General features: G+C 40.9%; 1 protein-coding gene across 1 annotated transcript in view; it reads right to left on the bottom strand.

Moving 5' to 3' along the window:
* The window catches only part of ANKRD22 (ankyrin repeat domain 22), a 28,274-nt gene extending 3,172 nt beyond the window's left edge, over positions 1-25,102 (bottom strand). The window contains exons 1-4 of the mRNA XM_027529118.1: positions 24,778-25,102; positions 9,462-9,653; positions 7,357-7,464; positions 2,072-2,149 (exon numbers count right to left, since the gene is read on the bottom strand). Coding sequence (XP_027384919.1) covers positions 2,072-2,149; positions 7,357-7,464; positions 9,462-9,653; positions 24,778-24,798 — 399 coding nt within the window. The 5' untranslated portion in view covers positions 24,799-25,102. The remainder of the gene's footprint in view (positions 1-2,071; positions 2,150-7,356; positions 7,465-9,461; positions 9,654-24,777) is intronic.
* Positions 25,103-25,928: the final 826 nt, after the last annotated feature.

Below are 25,928 nucleotides of genomic sequence, written 5' to 3'. Positions count from 1 at the left end.
CAAGACATCAGAAGTCATCCAATACAGTCTCTAACCACAAATGGTTAGACAATACTTAAAGCAAACACTATTAAAAAAAGAGAAAAAAAGAAATACAACTTTCGAATTTAAATAAGAAGACCAAGCAATACCTGCAACAAACCTTTTAGGTTTTTTAAACATCTTACTTAATACATTTTAAAGTTATCTAAGAAAATGATGATGCACAGTCTATCTAAATTAATCCGAGAACAGCATTCCCAGCGGGAGGGAGATAATGCAAAGTGCTCTGTTCCTGGCTGTCCAGCACGAGTGCGGACCCATGGACAAAGGCGCTGGCACCGGCCCCAAGAACGAGGAGAAGCGAGAGAAGATGAAGCGAACCCTATTAAAAGATTGGAAGAGCCGTTTGAGCTACTTCTTGCAAAATTCCTCCTCTCCTGGGAAGCCCCCCCAAAAAATAAATTAATTAATTAATCCAAAAATTCTACCTTAAATAAAAGGGAAAACATTAATTTCACAAATGTATTCTCTTGGGCATTCTCCTCCTGTATCTCTCTCTCTCTCTCTCTCTCTCTCTCTCTCACACACACACACACACACAGAGTGTGTTGCCTCCATTTAAACATACAGTATCTAACCACAAATGGCTAGACAATACTTAAAGCAAAAACTATTAAAAAAAAAAAAGAAAAAATAAATAAATATGCCTTTTGAATTTAAATAAGAAAACCAAGCAATACCTGCAACAAACCTTTTAGGTTTTTTAAATATCTTACTTAATACATTTTAAAGTTATCTAAGAAAATGATGATGCACAGTCTATCCAAATTAATCCAAAAATTCTACCCTAAATAAAAGGGAAAACATTAATTTCACAAATGTATTCTCTTGGGCATTCTCCTCCTGTATCTCTCTCTCTCTGTCTCTCTCTCTGTCTCTCTCTCTCTCTGTCTCTGTCTCTTTCTCTCACACACACACACACAGAGTGTGTTACCTCCATTTAAACAATACCGATATAACCAAAACTAAAATTACAATAATGCAAACATGGGTAGGGACATTTTTTCATCACACAAAAATGGTAATAAACATGCACACACACAGATGTACACAGCATAAAATACACAGCATGGATGTACACAGCATGGATCGTAAAGAAAACCTAAGAATATTGGTTTTCTTAGGATCAAATTTCAACTTGCGTGCCCTTTCAATAAAGAACTGGGAATCAAAGTTTCATTTTACTAATATAAGCAAAATTTCATGCCAGTAAACTTCTGATCCCTATATTATCATGTAAGAGAAGATGAGTACACGGGTATGGAGCAAAAGGTGAAAACAAAATCTTATATTTAAACAGGAGGAAAGTAGCTTACACTGCTTCTGTTATCACTGTTTTTACTGTCATTTGGATTTCTCTTTGACCTTTGCCCTTATTTTTCCTTGGTTTGCAGTTGGGGACCTTCTCACCAGTGGGTTGGGGTTTTGGCTGCAACAGCTGTTAGGATTCATTGAGCACTTACTGTGTGCCAGTTACTCTGCTCAGTGCATCACATGATGAGCCTTGTAGGAACTAGTGATGTCCCCATCTTACAGATAAGGAAACCCAAGAGTCAGGTAAGTTTAAAACTTGCCACAACTCGCATACGTAACAACCGGCAAGGTTTACGCACAGGCATTGGGGTTCCAGCTTAACTACTGAGAATGCACTTTTGTAATCAGAGCCTCCATTTTTATTACCTTCCCACTACTGGTGGAGCAGTTCTCTTAAAAATGTCCTATATTCAATAAAAGTATTAATCCCATGAGATCAGTGGCAATCTCAAGGTTGCCTGACATAGTAAAAATGAAGAAGAAAAAAGAGGGCAGGAGGGAGTGAGGCAAAGGAGGGAGGGAAGAAGAAAGGCAAGAAAGGAGGAAGGAGCAACTAACTGTTCAAGTGTTTCACAAAATAAAAAACAAGCAACTTTATAGATGACAAGTATTGTTGTTCAGTTGCTAAGTCATGTCTGACTCTTTTGAGACAAGTATACTACCCATAAATACCATTTTGAATGTTATTTCAAAGTGACTAAAAATGTAAGCTTACACAGTCTATGGCATTAACGTCAACACCAGCATTAAGCAGCATTCGTACAAGAGCCTCATTCTGCTTCGTCTTTGACACCTGTTACAACAGCAAGCACAAGAAGAACAAGAGAGGGTTATTTACAAACATTGTCTCCATCTTATATCTGGAATATTCCCATCAATAGGCTTTATTTTAATCCCAACATCCCCCTGCATCTATGCATCATTCTTAAATTCTCCCCACCTCCCCCCTGCCCTCCCATAACAACTAGGGAAAGCCATAGTTGTCAGAGTGTAATCCTGGAGTAGCAGCATCAGCATCTGGGGACCTAGAAATGCAAAATCTAGGGCGCCATCCCAGACCTGCCAAATGCTACTGAGGCTGGAGTCCAGTGACCTGTCTTTCCTTTCCTCACTCAAAACCTTTCTATAACATCCCGTTGCTCTGGGGACAAAAGCAAAATCTTCAGCCTGTGGCAATCCCCATATATTCTACCCTCCGTTTATGGCCTCAGCCATCTCAACCACACCCCCTGGCTCACCTTGCTCCAGCCACATTGGCCTCTGTTAGTCTTTCATCCGGAGAAGGCAATGGCACTCCACTCCAGTACTCTTGCCTGGAAAATCCCAAGGACAGAGGAGCCTGGTAGGCTGCAGTCCATGGGGTCGCTAAGAGTCAGACATGACTGAGCGACTTCACTTTCACTTTTCACTTTCATGCACTGGAGAAGGAAATGGCAACCCACTCCAGTGTTCTTGCCTGGAGAATACCAGGGACGGGACAGCCTGATGGGCTGCCGTCTATGGGGTCGCACAGAGTCGGACACGACTGCAGCAACTTAGCAGCAGCAGCAGCAGCAGCAGTCTTTCATCCCCACAGGCTGCCCTGTGCCATAGAAGAGTTGCACTGAATGTTTCTTCTGCCTAGAAGCCTCCTCTCTTTCTTCTTTGCCTGGTAAATATCTCACCCTATGCTCCTCCTCCAGCAGGCTTTTTCTGACCTACCTGTCCAGGCAACATCCCTCTCCATTGACCACCTCTGTGTACCAACTACCTCATGAGAATTTCATAAGTTTCTTTCACTGTTTGATTGAGTGACTCATTCTTCACTACCATCTAACTCTCATGAGGACAAGGACCAAACCTGTTTGGTGCATCATTGTATTCCTAATACCCAGCACAGTGTCTGGCACATAAAGGGTTCAGGATGGGGAACACATGTATACCTGTGGTGGATTCATTTTGATATTTGGCAAAACTAATACAATTTGTAAAGTTTAAAAATAAAATAAAATTAAAAAAAATAAGTATGTGGTGAATGATTGAAAACATGAATGAAATTAACTAGGGTCCTCGGAAATCCACTTTTTCTGCCTAGTCCTCTGAGATTCTGATCACAGGACACTTTGAGCATCCCCCACCATTCCACTGTGTAGGGAGCATGGCTGTCCCTATTCAAGTGGGTATGTCCTGGAGTTAAGCACCTTTATCATTTAGGAAGCTCCTTAGAGCTGACTGTGGCTCAGACCATGAACTCCTTATTGCCAAATTCAGACTTAAATTGAAGAAAGTAGGGAAAACCACTAGACCATTCAGGTATGACCTAAATCAAATCCCTTATGATTATACAGTGGAAGTGAGAAATAGATGTAAGGGCCTAGATCTGATCGATAGAGTGCCTGATGAACTATGGAATGAGGTTCATGACATTGTACAGGAGACAGGGATCAAGACCATTCCTGTGGAAAAGAAATGCAAAAAAGCAAATTGGCTGTCTGGGGAGGGCTTACAAATAGCTGTGAAAAGAAGAGAAGTGAAAAGCAAAGGAGAAAAGGAAAGATATAAACATCTGAATTCAGAGTTCCAAAGAATAGCAAGAAGAGATAAGAAAGCCTTCTTCAATGATCAATGCAAAGAAATAGAGGAAAACAACAGAATGGGAAAGACTAGGGATCTCTTCAAGAAAATCAGAGATACCAAAGGAACATTTCATGCAAAGATGAGCTCGATAAAGGACAGAAATGGTATGGACCTAACAGAAGCAGAAGATATTAAGAAGAGATGGCAAGAATACACAGAAGAACTGTACAAAAAAGATCTTCACGACCCAGATAATCATGATGGTGTGATAACTGACCTAGAGCCAGACATCCTGGAATGTGAAGTCAAGTGGGCCTTAGAAAGCATCACTATGAACAAAGCTAGTGGAGGTGATGGAATTCCAGTTGAGCTATTCCAAATCCTGAAAGATGATGCTGTGAAGATGCTGCACTCAATATGCCAGCAAATTTGGAAAACTCGGCAGTGGCCACAGGACTGGAAGAGGTCAGTTTTCATTCCAATCCCAAAGAAAGGCAATGCCAAAGAGTGCTCAAACTACCGCACAATTGCACTCATCTCACACAGGAGTAAAGTGATGCTCAAAATTCTCCAAGCTAGGCTTCAGCAATATGTGAACCGTGAACTTCCTGATGTTCAAGCTGGTTTTAGAAAAGGCAGAGGAACCAGAGATCAAATTGCCAACATCCGCTGGATCATGGAAAAAGCAAGAGAGTTCCAGAAAAACATCTATTTCTGCTTTATTGACTATGCCAAAGCCTTTGACTGTGTGGATCATAATAAACTGTGGAAAATTCTGAAAGAGATGGGAATACCAGACCAGCTGACCTGCCTCTTGAGAAATCTGTATGCAGGTCAGAAAGCAACAGTTAGAACTGGACATGGAACAACAGACTGGTTCCAAATAGGAAAAGGAGTACATCAAGGCTGTATATTGTCACCCTGTTTAGTTAACTTATATGCAGAGTACATCATGAGAAACACTGGACTGATCTGATCTGATTTAGTCCAGCTGTCTTCTCTTTGCAGTTCCCTCCCACCTCAATATCTGCCTTTCTCCTCCTGTCCTCTGATGTAATACAGTCCTTTCTGATCCCTTCCCAGATTATTTCCTCTCATGTCATTTATTCCTTATGCATCACAAATTTACAACTTCAGTTCAGTCGCTCAGTCATGTCCAATTCTTTGCGACCCCATGAATTGCAGCACGCCAGGCCTCCCTGTCCATCACCAACTCCCGGAGTTCACTCAAACTCATGTCCATCGAGTCAGTGATGCCATCCAGCCATCTCATCCTCTGTAGTCCGCTTCTCCCCCTGCCCCCAATCCCTCCCAGCATCAGGGTCTTTTCCAATGAATCAACTCTTCGTATGAGGTAGCCAAAGTATTGGAGTTTCAGCTTCAGCATCAGTCCTTCCAATGAACACCCAGGACTGATCTCCTTTAGGATGGACTGGTTGGATCTCCTTGCAGTCCAAGGGACTCTCAAGAGTCTTCTCCAACACCACAGTTCAAAACATCAATTCTTCAGTGCTCAGCTTTCTTTACAGTCCAACTCTCACATCCCAACATGACCACTGGAAAAACCATAGCCTTGACTAGAAGGACCTTTGTTAGCAAAGTAATATCTCTGCTTTTCAATATGCATCAGAGGGCAGACATACTGAAACCATAATCACAGAAAACTAGCCAATCTGATCACATGGACCACAGCCTTGTCTAACTCAATGAAACTAAGCCATGCCATGTGGGCCACCCAAGACAGGAGAGTCATGGTGGAGAGGTCTGACAGAATGTGGTCCACTGGAGAAGGGAATGGCAAACCACTGCAGTTTTCTTGCCTTGAGAACCCCATGAACAGTATGAAAAGGCAAAATGATAGGATACTGAAAGGGGAACTCCCCAGGTTGGTAGGTGTCCAATATGCTACTGGAGATCAGTGAAGAAATAACTCCAGAAAGAATGAAGGGATGGAGCCAAAGCAAATACAATATCCAGTTGTGGATGTGACTGGTAATAGAAGCAAGGTCCGATGCTGCCAAGAGCAATATTGCACAGGAACCTGGAATGTAAGGTCCATGAATCAAGGCAAATTGGAAGTGGTCAAACAGGAGATGGCAAGAGTGAACGTCGACATTCTAGGAATCGGTGAACTGAAATGGACTGGAATGGGTGAATTTAACTCAGATGACCATTATATCTACAACTTCAGTTCCCATGAATTAATATAATACATGTACAATCAGAGTTGACTCATTCACTGTAATTCATCTTTTTTGCCCAGGCTCCAGCTTTAAACACTGTACTGTTTTAGAGAGCAAGTTTGTGTGTCAACAAATTCTGAAACAGCCTGACCAATCATGGTTGAGACTTTTTCCTCAAAATCTCTGAAAAGGCTTGGAAGTGAAGGCAGATTCCGCCCCACACACACACACACCAAAACTACAAACATTCAAATGCTGTGGACTAAATATACATTTTTAAGAACTTTTTGAGAGTATAAACAGATTATATGTTTGTCAGTGAATTATAGTTTTCCCTCTCTCTCATAAATCCAAGCATCAGAATCAATGTTGCCATATTTAATTATAGTTCTTCAAAATTTATAACATTTAATTACTCAAGGAGATAATCACATTGCCTAGTGGCAGAGTTTGTTCTGGAGCTTATGTTGACAAGAATAACTAACACCCATAGTCTATTAGCCAGAAGGGAAGGGAGTTGGTCACTTAACTGAAATAAATTGCATATATGTTGAGTCATCTCTCAAACGTGGAGCTTGCCAAAAGAAGAACCAGATGGGAAAAACTGAATGAGTCAGTGCAAACCTGTCACTCTATTTGGGGAAAAAAAACTCAAGCTTAATTTTCTATTCATAATATGACTATATTCATATACCAACTGCATCTTTCTTTATGCAAGCAGATTACTGCACTCCAAAGATTCCTGCAAGCATGAATAAATCTACCAAGGGGAAAGGTGGGCTTCAAATTCTCCATAAAGATCTCTTATGTTTTTCAGCTTCTGGTGCATATCTCCTGGGATCTGTTTTTTAATTCACACCAGGGTGGGTCCTAAAAGTCAGAAACTCAGAAAGACATGTACAGACTTACACTCTCCTTATAAAAAAAAAAAGAGAGAGAGAGAGAGAGAAAATAAACAGTAGGGAGGGGATTTTTTTAATATTTAGAATTTTTGCTTTTCCTTCAGAAGATTCGTAATCAAAATTAATTTATTTTTCCAAATAAACATTGCACAGATTATTTTATCATTGATTGATTGACCTGGGTTCCTTTCTTCTTGCTTTACTTCAATCATAGTATTGCATATATGTTGGTAATGCGATTTATAGAATACAAACCAAGAGCTTATTTTTGTTACCATTTATTTACATCTCACCAGTGTAGCAAAAATGACTCATGCTGACGATCTCTTACTCACTTATCTCATGAGTATTGTACTCACCATGAGGAAATACCCAATAAGCAGGACAGGCATTAAGAGGATAATGAGTAGATAATCAAAGAAGGTAAATCTTTTCTTCACGGCATAATGCAAGCAGGTTCTCTGTTTCTAAAAAATCCATAAAAGGACTCTTTATTAATGAAACACTTTTTCAAAAGTCAGATTTTTAAATTATAATATCAAACAATTTAGTCTGTGATTTTCATTTTTGTGATACCCATGGCACCCTTTTCTGAAGAGTACATCTAATGAGTAAACCCTGCTTTCCATTGACCAGAATGTTGAACACAGTACAGTCGAAAGGAAAAGTTGGGCCACAGAAGAAGACAGTAAATAAAATGTACATTTTACGAATTATCAAAAGATGGATTATCACACTCAGTTTGGGGGAAAAATACATTGAGATATAAACAAAGGACTGAATTTAGTATGAAAATCTATAGTTAGTCCTTAATCTGGGCTTCCCTGGTGGCTCAGCAATAAAGAATTCAACTACAATGCGGGAAGTGCAGGTTTGAGACTTGGGTTTGATCCCTGAGTCAGGAAGATTCCCTGGAGGAGGGCATGGCAACCCACTCTTGCATTCTTGTCTGGAGAATCCCCAAGGACAGAGAAGCCTGGCAAGCCACAGTCCATGGGATCACAAGAGTCAGACACGACTTAGCAACTAAGCTACCACCACCACCCCTCTTTAATCATCAACGGTACACACCAGAGCTTTTTGTTTGTTTGTTTTTAAGGACTCCGGTTAGGAGTCCTTACTCCTAACTCCTAGGTTAGGAGAACTTCCTGAAGGCAGTTCCTAGACCCAAGAAATGAGAAAGCATCAGTTCAAATTATTAATGTATAAGAATTAATAATAGGGGAAAATGTAACAGATTAAACCTTTTAAAAAAACATTAAAAATATTTTTTAAATTGCAGACCAAATACCACTTCCCATAAAATCTCTACTTAAGTATCCACTGACGTCCTTTCCATCATCTCCATGAGCAGGCTGGCTCAGGTTCTCTGCCAAACAGAGCTAAGCTGCCTCCTCAGCCCGTCTTGGTGTTGACAAACATCTCCCTCTCTCAGCTTCCTAACCACCAAGTCTCCTGAGAGGGCATGAACCCAGACACATCTGTCTTGGCTGCCCGCTCTCACCACAAGGCCACCCACCTGGTTCCTCAGCTGGGTGCTGGGGCAATCATGTCACACTCCACTAAACTGCCTATCTGTTAGCCCAGCCGTGACTTGCTTTTAAACCCAACAACACAGAGAATAGGAAGCACAAATAAGAAAGTCCAGCAGTGATCCATTTTCTGATAATATATTACTCCAAATGCGGAGTTTGAAGTGACTTGAAAGGGGCAGGTGGGGCCTTATGGGCTATTTTCTGCCATTGAATGTACTCGAGTTGGTACTGGGCATTCACAATTATTACAAAGAGTGACTTTTAATATTTATTCAGTGTGCTTTAAATGTCAGCTTTACTGTGATGCCAGAATTGGACATTCCCATCGGGTTCTGAAAGGATGTTCACAGCATCTCCTGTCTGGTTTCAGGTAGCTTCATATTTATTCTTTGCAAATGTCTTACTGAAATTCTTTTATTCCATAAGCAAATTATAGAATCTTCTGGAGATCAGAACATTGACATAGTAGACAAAAGTCTAACTAATGAAATAGCAGCACCAGGTCAATACTTGTTTTCCAGGGACTCTTGCCAATTACTTTTGTAATAGTGAGGAAGATGAGCAGGGAAAGAAGAAGGGCAAAGAGAAGCCTGGGGAGGAGGAGAAGGAGGAAAAGAAAGGAAGATACTCTTTGCAGACAAATGAGTGAACCATTCCTGTTTTGTTTTGTTTTGTTTTTTTCCATAAATGCAAGGACATAATCGCTATAAAACCAACAAAATACGCCTGCTCATGGAACTATACCTACCCATGGAATTAGGCTTTATTTTGCTTTTTAGGCCAATAACATGGCCTCAATAAGTGTCAGTCTCTCTAAAGTAAGGCCAAAAAAAGTTTTGTTTGTATTAAGAACTGCGAACAACAAGCAAATGACGCCCACTGCTTCCACTGCGCCAAGGGGAAAGGCATCACCGCGGTCACAGCCTCACCTGGTTTTTGAGATTCACATCAGCATTCCTTCTCAGAAGGAAGGAAACAATTCTCATGTGCCCCCGCCTGCAAGCACAGATCAAAGGGGTGTCTCCATTAAAGCCGTCTTGGATGTTGATATAGCTGCCGTCTTCCCTCACCCACCGCCACACTTGACCCAGGTCATTCTGATAGGCCGCCTGGCAGATGGGCTGAGGAGAGGAAAACAAAAGCAGGCTTTGAAACAGGAATAATTAAACTACAGCCAAAAAAAAAAAATCACCTGATACCTTGAAATTCAGTGTTTTGGAACACTTGTCCTCTGCTTTGTAGATGAGATCTTGGGTCTCCATTATGCCTAGTCTTAAGTCTAGGACAAGCATAAGGACACAAGGAACCTGTTATGATTTCCTAAATTGCTTGGCACACAGGCATGTTCATCCAAGACCAGCGAGTGAAAGAATGGCTACAATATTACCAACTCAGTAAGGAAATCATGTGTTGGGTTCATGGATTAATGTCTGTCAGGAAAGCAGGATTTTACTTAAAATGAAATCAGCCTATGGGAGGAGTTCAGGGCAGCACCAAACAATGAGTTAAAGACATATGACCACCTGCTCCCTTCCAGCACACCCCACCAAGGAGCTCTGCACAGTGGGAAAGACCTATTTCAGACAAATAATATGCAAATAATGAATTATATAATTAGTTGCAATTAGATGCTTTTTATTTTATAAAGCATTATAAGGAACTTTGCAAAACACAGTGGGAGGTTCTGAGCCTACCTAATCTTGCCTAATTTTCCCTCTTTGCTCTCCCTCTGAACTTCTCTCTTTTTTTCAATTTGTTGTTGTTTAGTCGCTAAGTCATGTCAGACTCTTTTGCAACCCCATGGACTGTAACCTGCCAAGCTCTTCTGTCCATGAGATTTCCCAGCCAAGAATACTGGGGTGGATTGCCATTTCCTTCACCAGAGGGTCTTCCCAGGGATCGAACCCACATCTCCTACACTGGCAGATGGATTCTTTATCACTGGGTCACCAGGGAAGCCCATGTTTAATTTTCCCATCAGGGCCTCTGCCCTTACTACCCCTTCTACAAAATAAACAAGCTAAACAAAACACTTTTCACCTCTCTCCTTACCTGGCTAACTTCTAGCTTATCCTTCATGTCATAAATTATTTTCATATTATCTAAGTCTTTGCTGACTGCAGCATTCCTTTACAGCAACTGGCATGATTATACCTCTTTTCTTACTTAAAATTGTGTGTTTCACACCAGTGTGAATCAGGAGGTGTTGAGGCCATGGTGACTGAGGGGAAGCACTGAAGCTCAGGCTAGAAATTCCACTTGAATAGAGACTACTTAATTCCATTCACCACCACAGCCCCAGAAAAGATTGCTGAATTTGATCATTAATGACCATTCAGAGATCAGTTTCATGCAGTGTTGGGCAGCACTGGGAACAGAGTAGAAAAACATTAATTTTCAGATTTATTTTAATTAGACAGTATTTAAAAAACACTAAAAATACCTAGCACATGAATCATACTTAGTTGATGGAAGTTATTATTATCACTTCTGGGTTTCCCGGGTGACATTAGTGGTAAAGAACCCACGTGTCAATGCAGGAGACATAAGAGACACAGGTTCGATCCCTGGGTCAAGAAGATCCCCTGGAGGAGGAAATGGCAACCCACTCCAGTATTCTTACCTAGAGAATCCCATAGACAGAGGAGCCTGGTGGACTGCAGTCCATGGAGTTGCGGAGAGCTGGACATAATTTAGTGACTAAAACAAGTATTAATTAAATTAATCAGTAGTATCGGCCAAGAGGAAAAGAAATAGTGGGCAGAGAGGTTGCAAGAGAAGCCAGAAAAAGACATGGCCCAAATGCAAATGAGGCAAAGCTTCTTTTAATTATAAAATTAAATTGTTATGAATGCTCAAACTACCGCACAATTGCACTCATCACACACGCTAGTAAAGTAATGCTCAAAATTCTCCAAGCCAGGCTTCAGCAATATATGAACCGTGAACTTCCAGATGTTCAAGTTGGTTTTAGAAAAGGCAGAGGAACCAGAGATCAAATTGCCAACATCCGCTGGATCATGGAAAAAGCAAGAGAGTTCCAGAAAAACATCTATTTCTGCTTTATTGACTATGCCAAAGCCTTTGACTGTGTGGATCACAATAAACTGTGGAAAATTCTGAAAGAGATGGGAATACCAGACCACCTGACCTGCCTCTTGAGAAATCTGTATGCAGGTCAGGAAGCAACAGTTAGAACTGGACATGGAACAACAGACTGGTTCCAAATAAGAAAAGGAATACATCAAGGCTGTATATTGTCACCCTGCTTATTTAACTTCTATGCAGAGTACATCATGAGAAATGCTGGGCTGGAAGAAGCACAAGCTGGAATCAAGATTGCTGGGAGAAATATCAATAACCTCAGATGTGCAGATGACACCATCTTTATGGCAGAAAGTGAAGAGGAACTAAAAAGCCTCTTGATGAAAGTGAAAGAGGAGAGTGGAAAAGCTGGCTTAAAATTCAGCATTCAGAAAACGAAGATCATGGCATCTGGTCCCATCACTTCATGGCAAATAGATGGGGGAACAGGGGAAGCAGTGTCAGACTTTATTTTTTGGGGCTCCAAAATCACTGCAGATGGTGATTTCAGCCATGAAATTAAAAGATGCTTACTCCTTGGAAGGAACGTTATGACCAACCTAGATAGCATATTCAAAAGCAGAGACATTACTTTGCCAACAAAGGTCTGTCTAGTCAAGGTTATGGTTTTTCCACTGGTCATGTATGGATGTGAGAGTTGGACTGTGAAGAAAACTGAGCGCCAAAGAATTGATGCTTTTGAACTATGGTGTTGGAGAAGACTCTTGAGAGTCCCTTGGACTGCAAGGAGATCCAACCAGTCCATTCCAAAGGAGATCAGTCCTGGGTGTTCTTTGGAAGGACTGATGCTAAAGCTGAAACTCCAATACTTTGGCCACCTAATGTGAAGAGTTGACTCATTGGAAAAGACCCTGATGCTGGGAGGGATTGGGGGCAGGAGGAGAAGGGGACAACAGAGGATGAGATGGCTGGATGGCATCACCAACTCGATGGACATGAGTTTGAGTGAACTCCGGGAGTTGGTGATGGACAGGGAGGCCTGGCGTGCTGCAATTCATGGGGTCGCAAAAAGTCGGACACAACTGAGCGACTGAACTGACAGTAAAGAGCCTGCCCGCAATTCAGGAGGCGTGAGTTCCATCCCTGGGTCCGGAAGATCCCCTGGAGAAGGAAATGGCAACACACTCCAGTATTCTTGCCTGGAAAATCCCAAGGACGGAGGAGCCTGGCGGCTACATACAGCCAATAGGATTTCAAAGAGTCGAATACGACTGAGCGACTACACTTTCACTCTCAACTTTTATTTAGACATCACACAATGATTTGGTGGATGACTTGTACAAGCAAATGAGAAAATTCCATGCTGTTATGCATGCTATCTCCACTAGGGAGCAGTTCGGAGTCATAAAAGCACTGACAACAGACATCAGTCTGTAATCAGAAGGAAAAAACAGTCTGTCATATTAGCTAGATTAAGCTGTTTGGAAAAAACCATTTCATTTTTAAAAATTTAACCATAGACCTGTGAAACTTTGCCTCTGATCACTACTACTCACGGACTAGCTTTTGGGAAATGATGGTCTCCAAAACTTAAAAACAGGTGGTTCTAGAGTTAATTTTTCTGTTAAAAAGTAAAGTGTCTTCCTGGTTTGGTTAGACATCCTATACGAATTGTTAATTTTTCTTTTTCTAAAATTTTTGTTGAAAATATTTAAAAAGGTGGAGTCTTTCATGTAGTAATCTGGCTTTCCAGATCAAATATTTTAAGAGCCCACAATTCACACAGGACTCCACACAAAGCTCCCTCTACTTAGGCTGTTCAAAATTTCATTGAGAGTTAAATATGAGGAGGAAAGGAAAAGTGGACAGTTTTCCTGCAAGAGTTGCCCAGTGCCTTGGCGTGTTTTCTCAATCCCATTTGAGCAACATTATTTACAGTATTAACCTGACCTTATTTTTCCATCATTCCTAGGCTTCTTATATCCTAGACACACAGTTTCTGTATTTAGCAATATCTGCTAAAAAAAAAGAAAAGTTTAAAAGTTTCAAGAAGGAAGATAGAATTAAGAAAGTCAAGTGCAAGAAAAGATTGTTGGATCTAATCATTAATAACCATTCAGAGGTCAATTTCATACAGGCTTGGACTTCCCTGGTGGCTCAGACGGTAAAGCGTCTGTCTACAATGCGGGAGACCTGGGTTCGATCCGTGGGTCAGGAAGATCCCCTGGAGAAGGAAATGGCAGACCACTGCGGTACTACTGCCTGGAAAATCCCAGGGACAGAGAAGCCTGGTAGGCTACAGTCCATGGGGTCCCAAAGAGTCGGACACGACTGAATCACACACCAGACTTGCCACAAATTCCTCTCTGATCACACTCTGTGGAATTTCCCAGAAAAGAATACTGGAGTGGGTTGTAAGTTTGGTAGTGAAAGCTAAGAGGGAGCCAGTGGGTACCCAGAGGGGAGCAGCAGGGTCCGGCCAAAGTTCTACCCCCCTTACAGACAGGATGGTGGTTTCAAGTGGTTATAAATACAGGCACTGGAGGCAGAGTTTCTAGGCTCTGATCTCAACTCTGCCATTTAACAACCGTGCTGTTTGGACACTTAAGCAATTTGTGTTCACTTTGTGTCTTCATTTAATAATCACATCTTCTTTATTAGGTTACAAAAAGGGTTAAGTGTGACCGTATAGATAAAGCACATAGCTCAGATCTGACTCATAATAAACCCTCAATTAGTATAAACTATACCCTTACAATTATTTTTTAAAAACATAGGAGCCAATGAAGAGGAGCAGAGATGGTTATCAGATAAATAATTACTGAGAGAGTAATGATGGGATAGAAAACAGAAGTCAAAGCATTAACCTTACCAAAGAGAATGACAATTTGGTGCTAAGGAAATTTGAACAGAACTTTATATTAGCTGAATTTTTTGCCAGAAAATCTAAGGTTTGACCTTCATGCTTTATGCTAACATGTTTTTATCATAAATAAATATAGACACAGTTACTCAATAAATAGCAATTATGTTTAAATAGATGAATGGGTTAATGATGTAGGGGAGCAAAATTTGATACCCCAAAATGTGTCTCTTTGGCATGAGGATTAATTTAGGCTGGTTATTTTTAAGAAACTGAAGACTCAGAAAGTCTTTCTTTTTACCTCCCACTTAGCTACCAGAAGAATTTAGATAAAAGGGCCTATTACGATTCTTTGCCATGTGTATGAAAGTCACTCAGCTCTATCTGACTCTTTGCAACACAATAAACTGTACAGACCACGGAATTCTCCAGGCCAGAATACTGGAGTGGGTAGCCTTTCCCTTCTCCAGGGAATCTTCCCAACCCAGAGATTGAACCCAGATCTCCTGCATTGCAGGCAGATTCTTTACCAGCTGAGCCACAAGGAAAGCCCAAGAATACTGGAGTGGGTAGTCTGTCCCTTCTCCAGGGCATCTTCCCAACCCAGGAATCAAACCGGGGTCTCCTGCATTGTAGGTGGGTTCTTTACCAACTGATGTTAGGCATTTCTGCAAAGAAGACATATAGATGGTCGGTAGGAACAAGAAAAGATGCTCAACATAATTAATTATTGTGCATGCTAAGTTACTTCAGTCGTGTCCAACTGTTTGCGACCTGCTGTCCATGGGATTCTCTAGGCAAGAATACTGGAGTGGGTTGCCATTCCCTACTCCAGCGGATCTTCCTGACCCAGGGATGGAACCCAAGTCTCCTGCGTCTCCTGAATTGCAAGTGGATTCTTTACTGCTGGGAAGCCCCATCGCTAATTATTGGAGGAGGGGTAAACCGGGGAATTGAAATTGACATATACACACTACTATATATAAAATAGATAACTAGAAAGGGCCCATTGTATAGCACAAGGAGCTCTACTCAGTGCCCGGTAATGACCTATATAGAAATAGAATCTAATGCCATTTGCAGCAATATGGATGCAACTAGAGATCATTGTACTAAGTGAAGTAAGTCAGAACGAGAAAGACAAATACCATGTGATACCACTTACATGTGGAATCTAAAATACAGCACAAATGAACCTATCTATGAAATAGCAATAGACTCATACACTGTTGGTTGAGATCAGACTTGTGGTTGCCAAGGGGCTGAGGAGAGGGAGAGGGATGGACTGGGAGTTTGGGGTTGGTAGATGTAAACTATTACATTTAGAATGGATAAACAACTATATCCAGTCTCCTGGGATAAACCCTAATAAACAAAATATTTAAAAATAAGAATGTATGTATATGTAAAACCGAATCACTTTGCTATATAGCAGAGATTGGCACAACATTCTAAATCAACTATAATTAAAAAAAATAAAAAAGGCCCGTTCTAGAATAGAGCTATCACCAGAGATCTCTGCAAGGAGTATGGGGAAAACTCACCAAAGCCTGAAGACCAGGGTCCACTTTGTGTCCCACTGTTTCTGCAGGCCCAGCAAACATCCATCTACCAAATGTTTGCTTTTTCATCTTCTTAAAGAAAAAGGTTCATTTTTGGTTTTTTGGCTGCACCGGGTCTTAGCTGTGGCATGTGGATCTAGTTCCCCGACCAGGGATCAAGTCTGAGTCCCCTGCATTGGGAGCATGGAGTTTTAGCCACCTGCCCACCAGGGAAGTTCTCTGCTTTTTCATCTTTACATGAATTGCCTTCCTCCCCTTTGAAGTCTCAAATCACTACCCCGACATCCTCTTCATATTTAGCTTAAGATGGTATTTAACGTGAGGGTTTCAGCCATTTTGGCGAGCTACTCAGTCTTCCTGGGTCTCTCCCATGTAAACATGTCCTCAAACTTTTGATTGATTTTCTCCTGTGTATCTTCCTCACGCCCATCTAATTCGCAGACCAGCCAGAAGAAGAGGAAGTGTACGTGTCTGGCCTTAAAAATAGTCAAGAGCTGGGTGCTAGAAGCCCACCTCCGTCCACTTTGTATCTCACCTTTTCAGGTTTCCTTGGTGGCTTAGAGGGTAAAGAATCCACCTGCCAGTACAGGAGACCCAGATTCAATCCCTGGGTTGGGAAGATCCCTTGGAGAGGGGAATGGCAAATCCATTCCAGTATTCTTGCCTGGAGAATTCCATGGACAGAGGAGCCTGGTGGGTTACAGTCCACGGGTTTACATTTTTAGTAACATGGAAGAATCTGAGCTGCCTGCACCATTATAGATTCTCTAAAAGCAAAGTTTCTCCCACCACTCCCATTCTCAGTATTGCTTCCCTTTAAGTGTAGAGGATCTTCCTTAACTGTCAGTCTAAAGAAAGATGATGTGGAACTCTGCCTTGATAAGTTGCTTATTAACCATCTGCATGCTGAAGATCCACTCATTTAAAATGTTCCCTGGGACTTCCCTGGTGGTCCAGCAGTTAAGACTCTGTGCTCCCAATGCAGGGCACACAGGTTTGATCCCTGGCTGGGGAACTAAGATCCTGCATGCTCCATGGCATGGCAAAAAGGTGTGTGGGGGAATTAAAATGTTCCCTAACAACTTCTGAGAAGGATGAGTGGCTTTTGATGCAACACGGTTCACGTAAAGAGCCTTGTATATTAACAAAATGTCTTCCCAGAAAAGTCGAGAAAGCATTTTCTTCCTCTTCGATTCAGGAAATCTTAGGGAACAATCAGGAAGGTTTAATTTTATTTGTACAATAAATCTCAAGCCTTTCCTTCTGATGACTTCTTTCTTTACATACTGTGACTTAAATTTCCTAATAAATTCTTTCTTTCAGACAAATTTAAAAAAAAGGCACAAGGTGTATTTGTTGTTGTTGTTGTTTTGTTTGTTTGTTTGTTTGTTTGTTGTCTTTAAGTCCACCATCCTTTATGTTACATGAAGGATAGTCTCAGCAATGGTTGGGTTATAAGGAGTAGTAGCAGTGAAGGGGAAATCAAGGCAAGGCACACATTTATCTATTTTCTGTTCTTTCTCCAACAAAGATCCTCTTGAGAACGTGATGTTGTCTTCACTGCCAGAAAGTTAAAGAAGCATCATGACCACACTTGAGACTGAGAAGCCCTGCAGTCAGTGATGAGGACCAGGAGAAGGCAAAGGCTTGTTTGAGGAGAAGGGGCAAAGGAAGCATGGGTTCTAACTGCTAGATTTAGCACCTCAGAAGCCCTGTATCTCCCCACCAGCTCAGAGCACAAAAGAAGCAAGTGCAGAGCTTTGAGGAGGAAGTAGTGTTGAGGCAGGAGATAGATGGGCCCCAATCTGAACAACTGGAGTTTCTTCCCTGTGGACAGATACTCCAAAATAGCTGGAGGAAGAGAGGAGCTGAGCCCTACCCAGGTAAGAGATAAAAGATCACATATTCCTCATTCTCGAAGACAAGGAGACCTTCCAGATGACACCTGTGCAGAAAGACTCTTTGAAGGTCAGAGGGGGAGGCAGCATCACCTCATAGTAAGTGATGTCAACTTCCCATAGGCCTCTTTGCTAGAATCCATCTTGGCTGAGAGACACATATGCATACTTAGGAGGCTCCTGGGATGCACCAAATATATCAGAACCCAGCAAAGCAAGGTGAATGGCCAAAGGAAACCCAGAAGAAACGTCCCATAAAAGTAATTCAAACCACCCCAAGGACAGCACGCTCTCTCTCTGAGCCTGCCTGTGTGTCTTTCCATACGGACTCTTTTTCCTCCTAATAAACACTGTACTTGCTTCACAACTTTCCATCTCTACGTGGAAATTCATTTCCACACAGCTGTGGGGCCAGGGCCTTGTCGTCGATCCCTGGCCCCTGGTGGTCTGGTGGCCAGGATTTGACACTCTCACTGCCATGGCCCGACATCAGTCTCTGCCAGGAGCTAAAACTCTGCTTCAAGCTGCTACAGGTCAAGACCACCAGAGGTCAGTGTCACACTTCTTGCTTCCTGTACCCGGGACTTTCTGCCAAACAATGACTGCCCAAGGGTGGGGAGGACCACGTTAAACTGACATTATTTAGAATCACTGGAGCAGTGATGACAAAAAGCAAATCAATCCTGAGTCAGATTCATTAATCTCTAAATTCCAGGCTTCCCTGGTGGCACAGTGGTGAAGAATCTGCCTGCCAATGCAAGAGATACAAGAGATGTGGGTTCAGTCCCCGGGTCAGAAAGATCCCCTGGAAAAGAAAAATGGCAACCCACTCCAGTATTCTTGCCTGGAAAATGCTATGGATAGAGAAGTCTGATGGGCTACAGTCCATAGGGTCACAAAGGGTCAGACACAACTTGAGCACAAGAAAGCACAAATTCTGAATAGACAATAAAACTTCTTATTGCCTGCACCTGGATGAACTGCTCTCACCTGCATGCCTTGCATGTGCTGCTCAGTTATTCCAATTGGCCCAACTTCCCATGCTTCACATTCTCCACACATACATCTTCTGTCCAGGACCCTATCCCCAAGACTAGATTCTAAGACTGATTCATTTTCCCCGGAGTTTAGCTCGAATGTCACTATCTCAGAGAAGCCTTTCAGGTCAAATCTAATTCCATATATACACCCCTCTTAGATACTCTTTCTTTATCCTGTTGCTTCCTTGCTTCCTCTTTTCACTACATATAATACTCTTTTTTTCAGTTTGTATATTCATTTCACACTGGTAGCTCCAAGAGGTCCAGATCCACTTTGATTTTTTTTTATCACTATGTACCAGGAACTAGCACGTGCCTGGAATGTAGTATGTGATCAGTAAATATTGTTGATTAAACAAATAGGTGACTGAATGCATGAATAAATATTTATTAGCACTTAGTTCTGGTTTCCGCTCATACACTGAAGTTATCATTTCCTCTTTGAAAAGTGATTTAGTGCCTTCTTATCATTTGTAAAATACTTAAAATATACAAGGAAGGAATCAAGACATCAACTGGATGCTCTTTGGTGCTCTTTTTAAATACATAATGCCAACATTTTGCAAAGGGAGCAATATACAAACAAAGAAGATACCGCTTGTAAAATTAGGAGGGAGGATTTTTTTTTTTTCAACTGCCTTTGCTTCTCCTTTTCCCTCATCTGGAATGACACAGTGTTTCATGCTGAACTGGATCTCACCCAGCCCTCTTGTTTTATGTGGTATCAAAACTGTGACCTGGAGAGGTTAAATGATTTCCTGTAAGGGCCAAGAGTTTCTGGCACAATGGGGACTAAATTCCAGGTCTTCTGGATTTCCATTCCAATGGCCTTTCCACTCATTACATCTCTCTTTCTCTCCCCACTGAGCTCTCCTCCTCAGGAGTACCAGCTCTCCCCAAAAAGCCCTGTTCAGCTGAAATTGCTTTCTCTAGACACTGTTTATTTCAACATGATCCCACTTTTCTCTAAAACATATGCTCTTTTTCTATGGCATCATCTTCCTATCTGAAAAATAGATTCATTTCTAAAACATTAATACCAAGTGTGTGTGTGTGTGTGTGTGTAAGCACCTCTGTTCATAGGTAATTTTAACATTCAACTTTCCTAAAGTTTAAAGGGCTACATCATTTATCATATGATCCTCTAGACATTCCTCTTAGGGCCTGATTCCCCAGCTGACAAGTATAAGAGCTTAGAGAAGATTCTATAGGTCTCCTAAGCACAAATCCTTGAGCTCTTTAAGTTTTTATACATATTCCTGCTTTCTAACTTTTGTTTTGCAACAATACTTCCCAGTGCAACACTTCTCTACAGCTGAGAGTAAGGTGTACCTCACTGGCACCTGGATTTAGTACCCTATTCTTCTAACTAAGGGAAAGGGCCATAGTGTGTCTTCGTGGGGAGCAGAGTGGTTAAGACCAGCCTCTTTATGGAGGGTGACATGCCTGTTTAGAGAGCTTTAGGGAAAGAGTTTAGCAGATTCACCAGCAGGTAAGCAGGATTTCCCTGAGTATACACAGGTCTCTAGCCAGTAAGTATTCTTTAGTTGCATAACTCTGAACAGGTTCCTGAAACTGTCTTTGCCTCATGTGTGCATGCGTGCTAAGCCGCTTCAGTCGTATCCAACTCTGTACAACTGTGTGGACTGTAGCCCGCCAGGCTCCTCTGTCCATGGGATTCTCCAGGCAAGAATACTGGAGTGGGTTGCCATGCCCTCCTCCAGGGGATCTTCCCAACCCAGGGAAGGAACTTGAATCTCTTATGTGTCCTGCATTGGTAGGCACAGCCAGACACATAATAAGTCCAAAGTACATGTTATTATTGTAAATAGTATGAACAGATATGTGTGATAAGAGTTTAAATGAATCAGCCATGTTTAAAAGTTCAGCTTGTGTAACTGGGGGTGATCACTCCAAGCTAGGTTCTCTCACTGAGCTCTGAGCATATCCCCTACTGTAGGCATTAGGAATGACTCTGGGATGCCCCCTCATTCCCTCCTATTTAAAAAAAAAAAAAATTATTGGAGTATAATTGATTTACAATGTTGTGTTAGTTTCTTCTTCTTTCTTAAAAATATATTAGAAACAATTTAAATGTCCATCAGTGAATACATGGATAAAGAAAATGTGGTACATCTATATCTACAATGGAATATTATTCAGACATAAAAAGGAGAAAATTTCTTTTACCATTTGTAACAACATAGATGGAGGAGGAAATGGCAACCGACTCGAGTATTCTTGCCTGGAGAATCCCATGGACAGAGGTGTCTGGCAGGCTATAGTCCATGGGGTTGCAAAGAGTCAGACATGACTGAAGCAACTTAACAGGGGCTCATAACAAAGATGGACCTTCAGGACATTATACTAAGTGAAGTATGTCACACGGAAAAAGATAAATACCAGATGCTCTAACTTTTGTGCTGTGATTAGTGGCTCAGTCATGTCTGACTCTCCGCGGAATCAAATAACAACAATGAAAAACAACAAACAAGCACACACTCACACACATGCACACATGAATATTGAGAATAGATGGTGGTTGCCTGAGACAGAGGGAAGGAAGTGGAAGGTGGGGGGAATGGGTAAAGGAAGTCAAAAGGTGCAAATTTCTAGTTATAAAATGAGTAAGTCATTGGGATGCAATGTAAGCTTGGTAACTATAGTTAATAACAGTACAGTTCTTGCTTGAAAGCAACTAGGGGAGTGGATCCTAAAAGTTATCATCAAAAAATTTTTCTAGGAACTTCCCTGGTGATCCAGTGGTAAAGACTCCAAGCTTGCAGTGCAGGGGTGTGGGTTCAAACCCTGATCAGGGAGCTAAGATTCCACATGCCACATGGCCAAAAAAAATTTTTTTTTTAATTCTAACTACATATGGTGATGGATGTTAACTGGACTTATTGTGGTGATCATTTTGCAATATATGCAAATATTGAATCATAACTTTATACACCTGAAACTAATATAATGTTACGTCAGTTATATCTCAATAAATATACATATGCTAGGTATTAATATAAATAGATATTAATATAAAATAGCATAACTATTAGCAATGCACGACTCTAAAGAGTAGCAGAATATGCACCCCAATTTTCACTTATTAATGTAACAGTTATTTTGAGGTAAAAGCAATTGAGAAAAAGTAGATACAAAGATTGTTCTCTACCCTCCTATTTAATTAAAACAGGATATAAATTTGTGAAGGTGTCTCCCTTCCTTCTCTACCAGCAAACACAAAATTACCTTTGTCCGCCCAGAGAAGGCAACAAAGCAATCCACAGAAACTAGCTCTCATCTTCCCTTAGCTATCTTAAGTATTTGCCTTCCCTCAATTTTCTGCCTTAGGAACTCAAAGTTCTTTTCCTTCCACCTTGCCTCTGATCTACAAACTTGTTGTTCTTTTGTTAAGATGCTGTGTGAGCCCAGGTTGTAAGTACCTCTTTGAGTTATCCAGAGTAGTATCATTTGATACTGAGTTGCATGGAAATACCTTTTATCCCATATCAGTAAACAAAGGATGTCATATCAGTAAATAAAGGATGTCAAAGTCATCAAAGACTGCAGCTACCTCTGACCATCAAAGGTGACCCGGTGAGCCCTGAGGGAACTAAGGAAGAAAACAAAGAACAACCTGCCATCTAGAAGCCAGCAGACTGCGGCCACTCCCTACAGTGAGCCCTGAGAACACTCAGGAAGTGGAAACCAGGATATAGGCCCCAGATAGCTGAGATGCATATCAAAGAAATGATTTCAGTGAGCCCAGACTCTGGCGTCTTTCCATACATGGAAAAGCACTAAATTTTTAACTTGAGATATCTAGCTTTTTTTTGTTAACAGTAATCTTTTGTTCCTACTCCTGCCCTTGCTTGCAAAGCTCCTATATATCCTGGCTTCCCCTTCACCTCCTTGGAGCAGTTTTCTCAGGGTTACTTGAGATGTTGCCTTCTGGGCTTAAGATCCTCAGAGTGTCTGCTGAATAAAACGTAACTCTCAACTTTTAGGTTGGGCATATGTTTTTCAGTCAATACTACCCATGATTCAATATTAATTATGAGCTTTGAATAATGACCTATGAGTTTCTGGGTAAGTTAAAGTCTTTTAGGGATGTGTGTAAGCATATGATGTGTGTGTATGCATGTGGTTGTATTTGCTTTCAAATATCACAGTAAATTCCACATTGCTTTGTCCTCAATATATCTGAAAAGTGAACCATTCAGTCTGCTTCTGAGGATATTCTTATTGATACTGCTAAATAACTCATTGTGTCTTGCCTTGCCTTGACTCAACCACCTGCCACATCAGCAGACCATTAACAATTACACTGCTCACACAGAGATTTCTGTAAGTAATTATTCCTGGGGCCTAAACTACAGTCTTGTCTTCCCTGTTGGTTCAGTTAGTAAAGAATTCGCCTGCAATGCAGGAGACCTGGGCTCGATCCCTGGGTTGGGAAGATCCCTTGGAGAAGGGAACGGCTAAAACTATAGTCTGGCTTCTCACAGCTGTGGTCCTGGCCCAGCAGCATTATCTTAGGCCCAGCCAGACCTACAGAATAATAATCTATATTTGCACAAGATGTTTGAGTGACCTGTATGCACATTAAAATTTGAAAAGCACTAGCCTAAAGCAGGGTTTCTCTCCCAAGAGGTGGTAAGCTGATCACCTACATCAGGATCACTTGAGAGGCTCCTCTACAAAGCAGGTTTCTGGACCCTACCCTAAACTGAGTGAAATAGACTCTCTGGGGTGGGGGGCCCTTAAAACTGCATTTTCAACAAGTTCCTCTCCCCGGCACTTAGGCAATCTAGGGTTTAAGAAAAGCCAGAGTAGCATTTTAGAATATTATACGTGTTGACACTTTCATCTATGAGAGTTTTTCACCAGCTTAAAGTTGCTGGTCAAGACATACTTAGAAATATAAACTAATTAAAGAACAAGTTGACTACAGAAACACACACCCACAACTGGCATTAGACAAAACTGCCAACACTGAGAAACGGCTTTTAGTAATAGACGAATGACCCAAAGAGGTTCTACTGAGCGTCTGCAATGAAATGCAGACAGACAGGCTATTTGTGTCAGAGAGGAGAGGGAGCAAACCGTGAATAATAACATCATTTGCTTTCGTGGACTCTTGTTTAAACATCATTCTCTTGTTCTTTAAAACATTAGTAAAAATCTATTTGATTTTAACTGGTTACTCTCAATATAGGAAAAAGTATTTCTGTATCCATCAGATATGAAAAGAAAAATATCGAAATGCATTCTGTTTTTATCTGTCTTCTATATAGGTACAGGCTTTATTAGTAATGCTAATATTTGAATTTCCTTCTATATAGGTACAGGCTTTATTAGTAATTGCTAATATTTGAATTTCCTTTCAAATAGCAAGAAGAAAGGTGTTACTCTGTATTATATAAATGGTTCCATAAAAGAACCAGGCTATCTTTTGTCTGTTTAGAAAATTCAGCTGAGGACAAGTTTTACTTATCCCCTGGATATTTAACATCAGAAAACAACAACTCCATTAACTCCATCTTCATAAACTTCATTTTATGAATCTAAATTACCCCTATAAACATCTGGACATCATGACTTGTTCACACTATGGCTCTGTCTAGCTAAAGTTTTAGAGCTGCAAAATAATATTGCCTTTAAAATATTAAACATGTCAAAAAGACTAGCACACAGGACCTTGTTTCGACTTAAAGCTCTTACAGAAAGTTAGACAGAAGAAAAGGAGACATATTAACAGGGATAGGAAGTTCCATTTGAAAAGCAGGAGCCAGTTTTAACACCCTGGAAATCTTATTTCCAGAGAACTTACGTACCTCAGAGTATAGGATTCCCATACTGGTCCTTCACGGGTTTACTTCACCTCTACAGCTTCTTGAATCTTCTTGAGGTATTTCCAGTTAATATCCAAGTCCTTCCCAGTCCAGAGAAAGGTCTCTAGAAGCCCAGGTTGGTCAGTGGCAGGTCGTTTCTTCCCACGCCGGTGAGTGTTCTTCCAGCAGCCCAGGCAGCAGCACACCTTCCAGAGAGCCCAGCCCAGTGAAACAAGGGCATTGGTTTACCATGTAATGAATGACCCAAGTCCTGCGTCATCTAATGTTACAACCCCGAGGAACCGGTTTCTGAGTCATACCTACTCTGCCAATGGTGACATGTGAAAAGAAGGAAGCAGAGCTGAAGAGGGAAGGAAAGTTCTCACAGGGGCAGGAAGGACTCAGGGCTCAAAATGGGGTACTGTGTTTGGGACATTTCCTATTGAAATCTGGTTTACAGTGGCTATTAAGAAAGGCTAAGTGCAAACAAACTCACTTGTTAGAACCATATATGTCTTCGTGAAAAATCAACTTTAAAACTAATGGATTATTGCTATCTTTATTCACAGATAAGTTCATTTAATATTCCTTGATGTTTTAATATAAAATAATAAAGCCGATTTGTGAGCTATATTATTTTATATACATAAATATACTCATAATGACTTTCAAGGGCATCTCTGAGTAAAGTTTGAGCAACTCAAAAAGAAACTGAATTTTGGAAAAATTAGTCCCATTTACATTCTAGTCAATTCAATTACCTTGAAAGGTTTAAATTATACTTATAGTACTACCATATTTGATTTTCCTTTATAAGTACTGTAATTCTGAGCATAACAAGTAATACTTTCACAGCTAAACAACCTTGTAAATCTAATAAACTAAACTCACTCTAATAAAACAAATATTAAATTATCTTAAACATTCTTTTTTCAAATTTAGTCAAATTGATTTATAATATTCCATTTAAAAATAATGAGTCTAACATCTGTATTATACATCTGATGCTTTTGAGCTATGGTATTGGAGAAGACCCTTGAGACTCCCTTGGACTGCAAGGAGATCAAACCAATCAATCCTAAAGTAAACCAACCTTGAATATTTATTGCAAGGACTGATGTTAAAGTTGAAGTTCCAAAACTTTGGCCACCTGA

This window comes from Bos indicus x Bos taurus, chromosome 26 (genome assembly GCF_003369695.1).
Source record: "Bos indicus x Bos taurus breed Angus x Brahman F1 hybrid chromosome 26, Bos_hybrid_MaternalHap_v2.0, whole genome shotgun sequence".
In the NCBI taxonomy this organism is placed as follows: Eukaryota; Metazoa; Chordata; class Mammalia; order Artiodactyla; family Bovidae; genus Bos; species Bos indicus x Bos taurus.
Note: the sequence above shows the minus strand (reverse complement) of the source record. Positions and strands in the feature narration are given on the sequence as shown.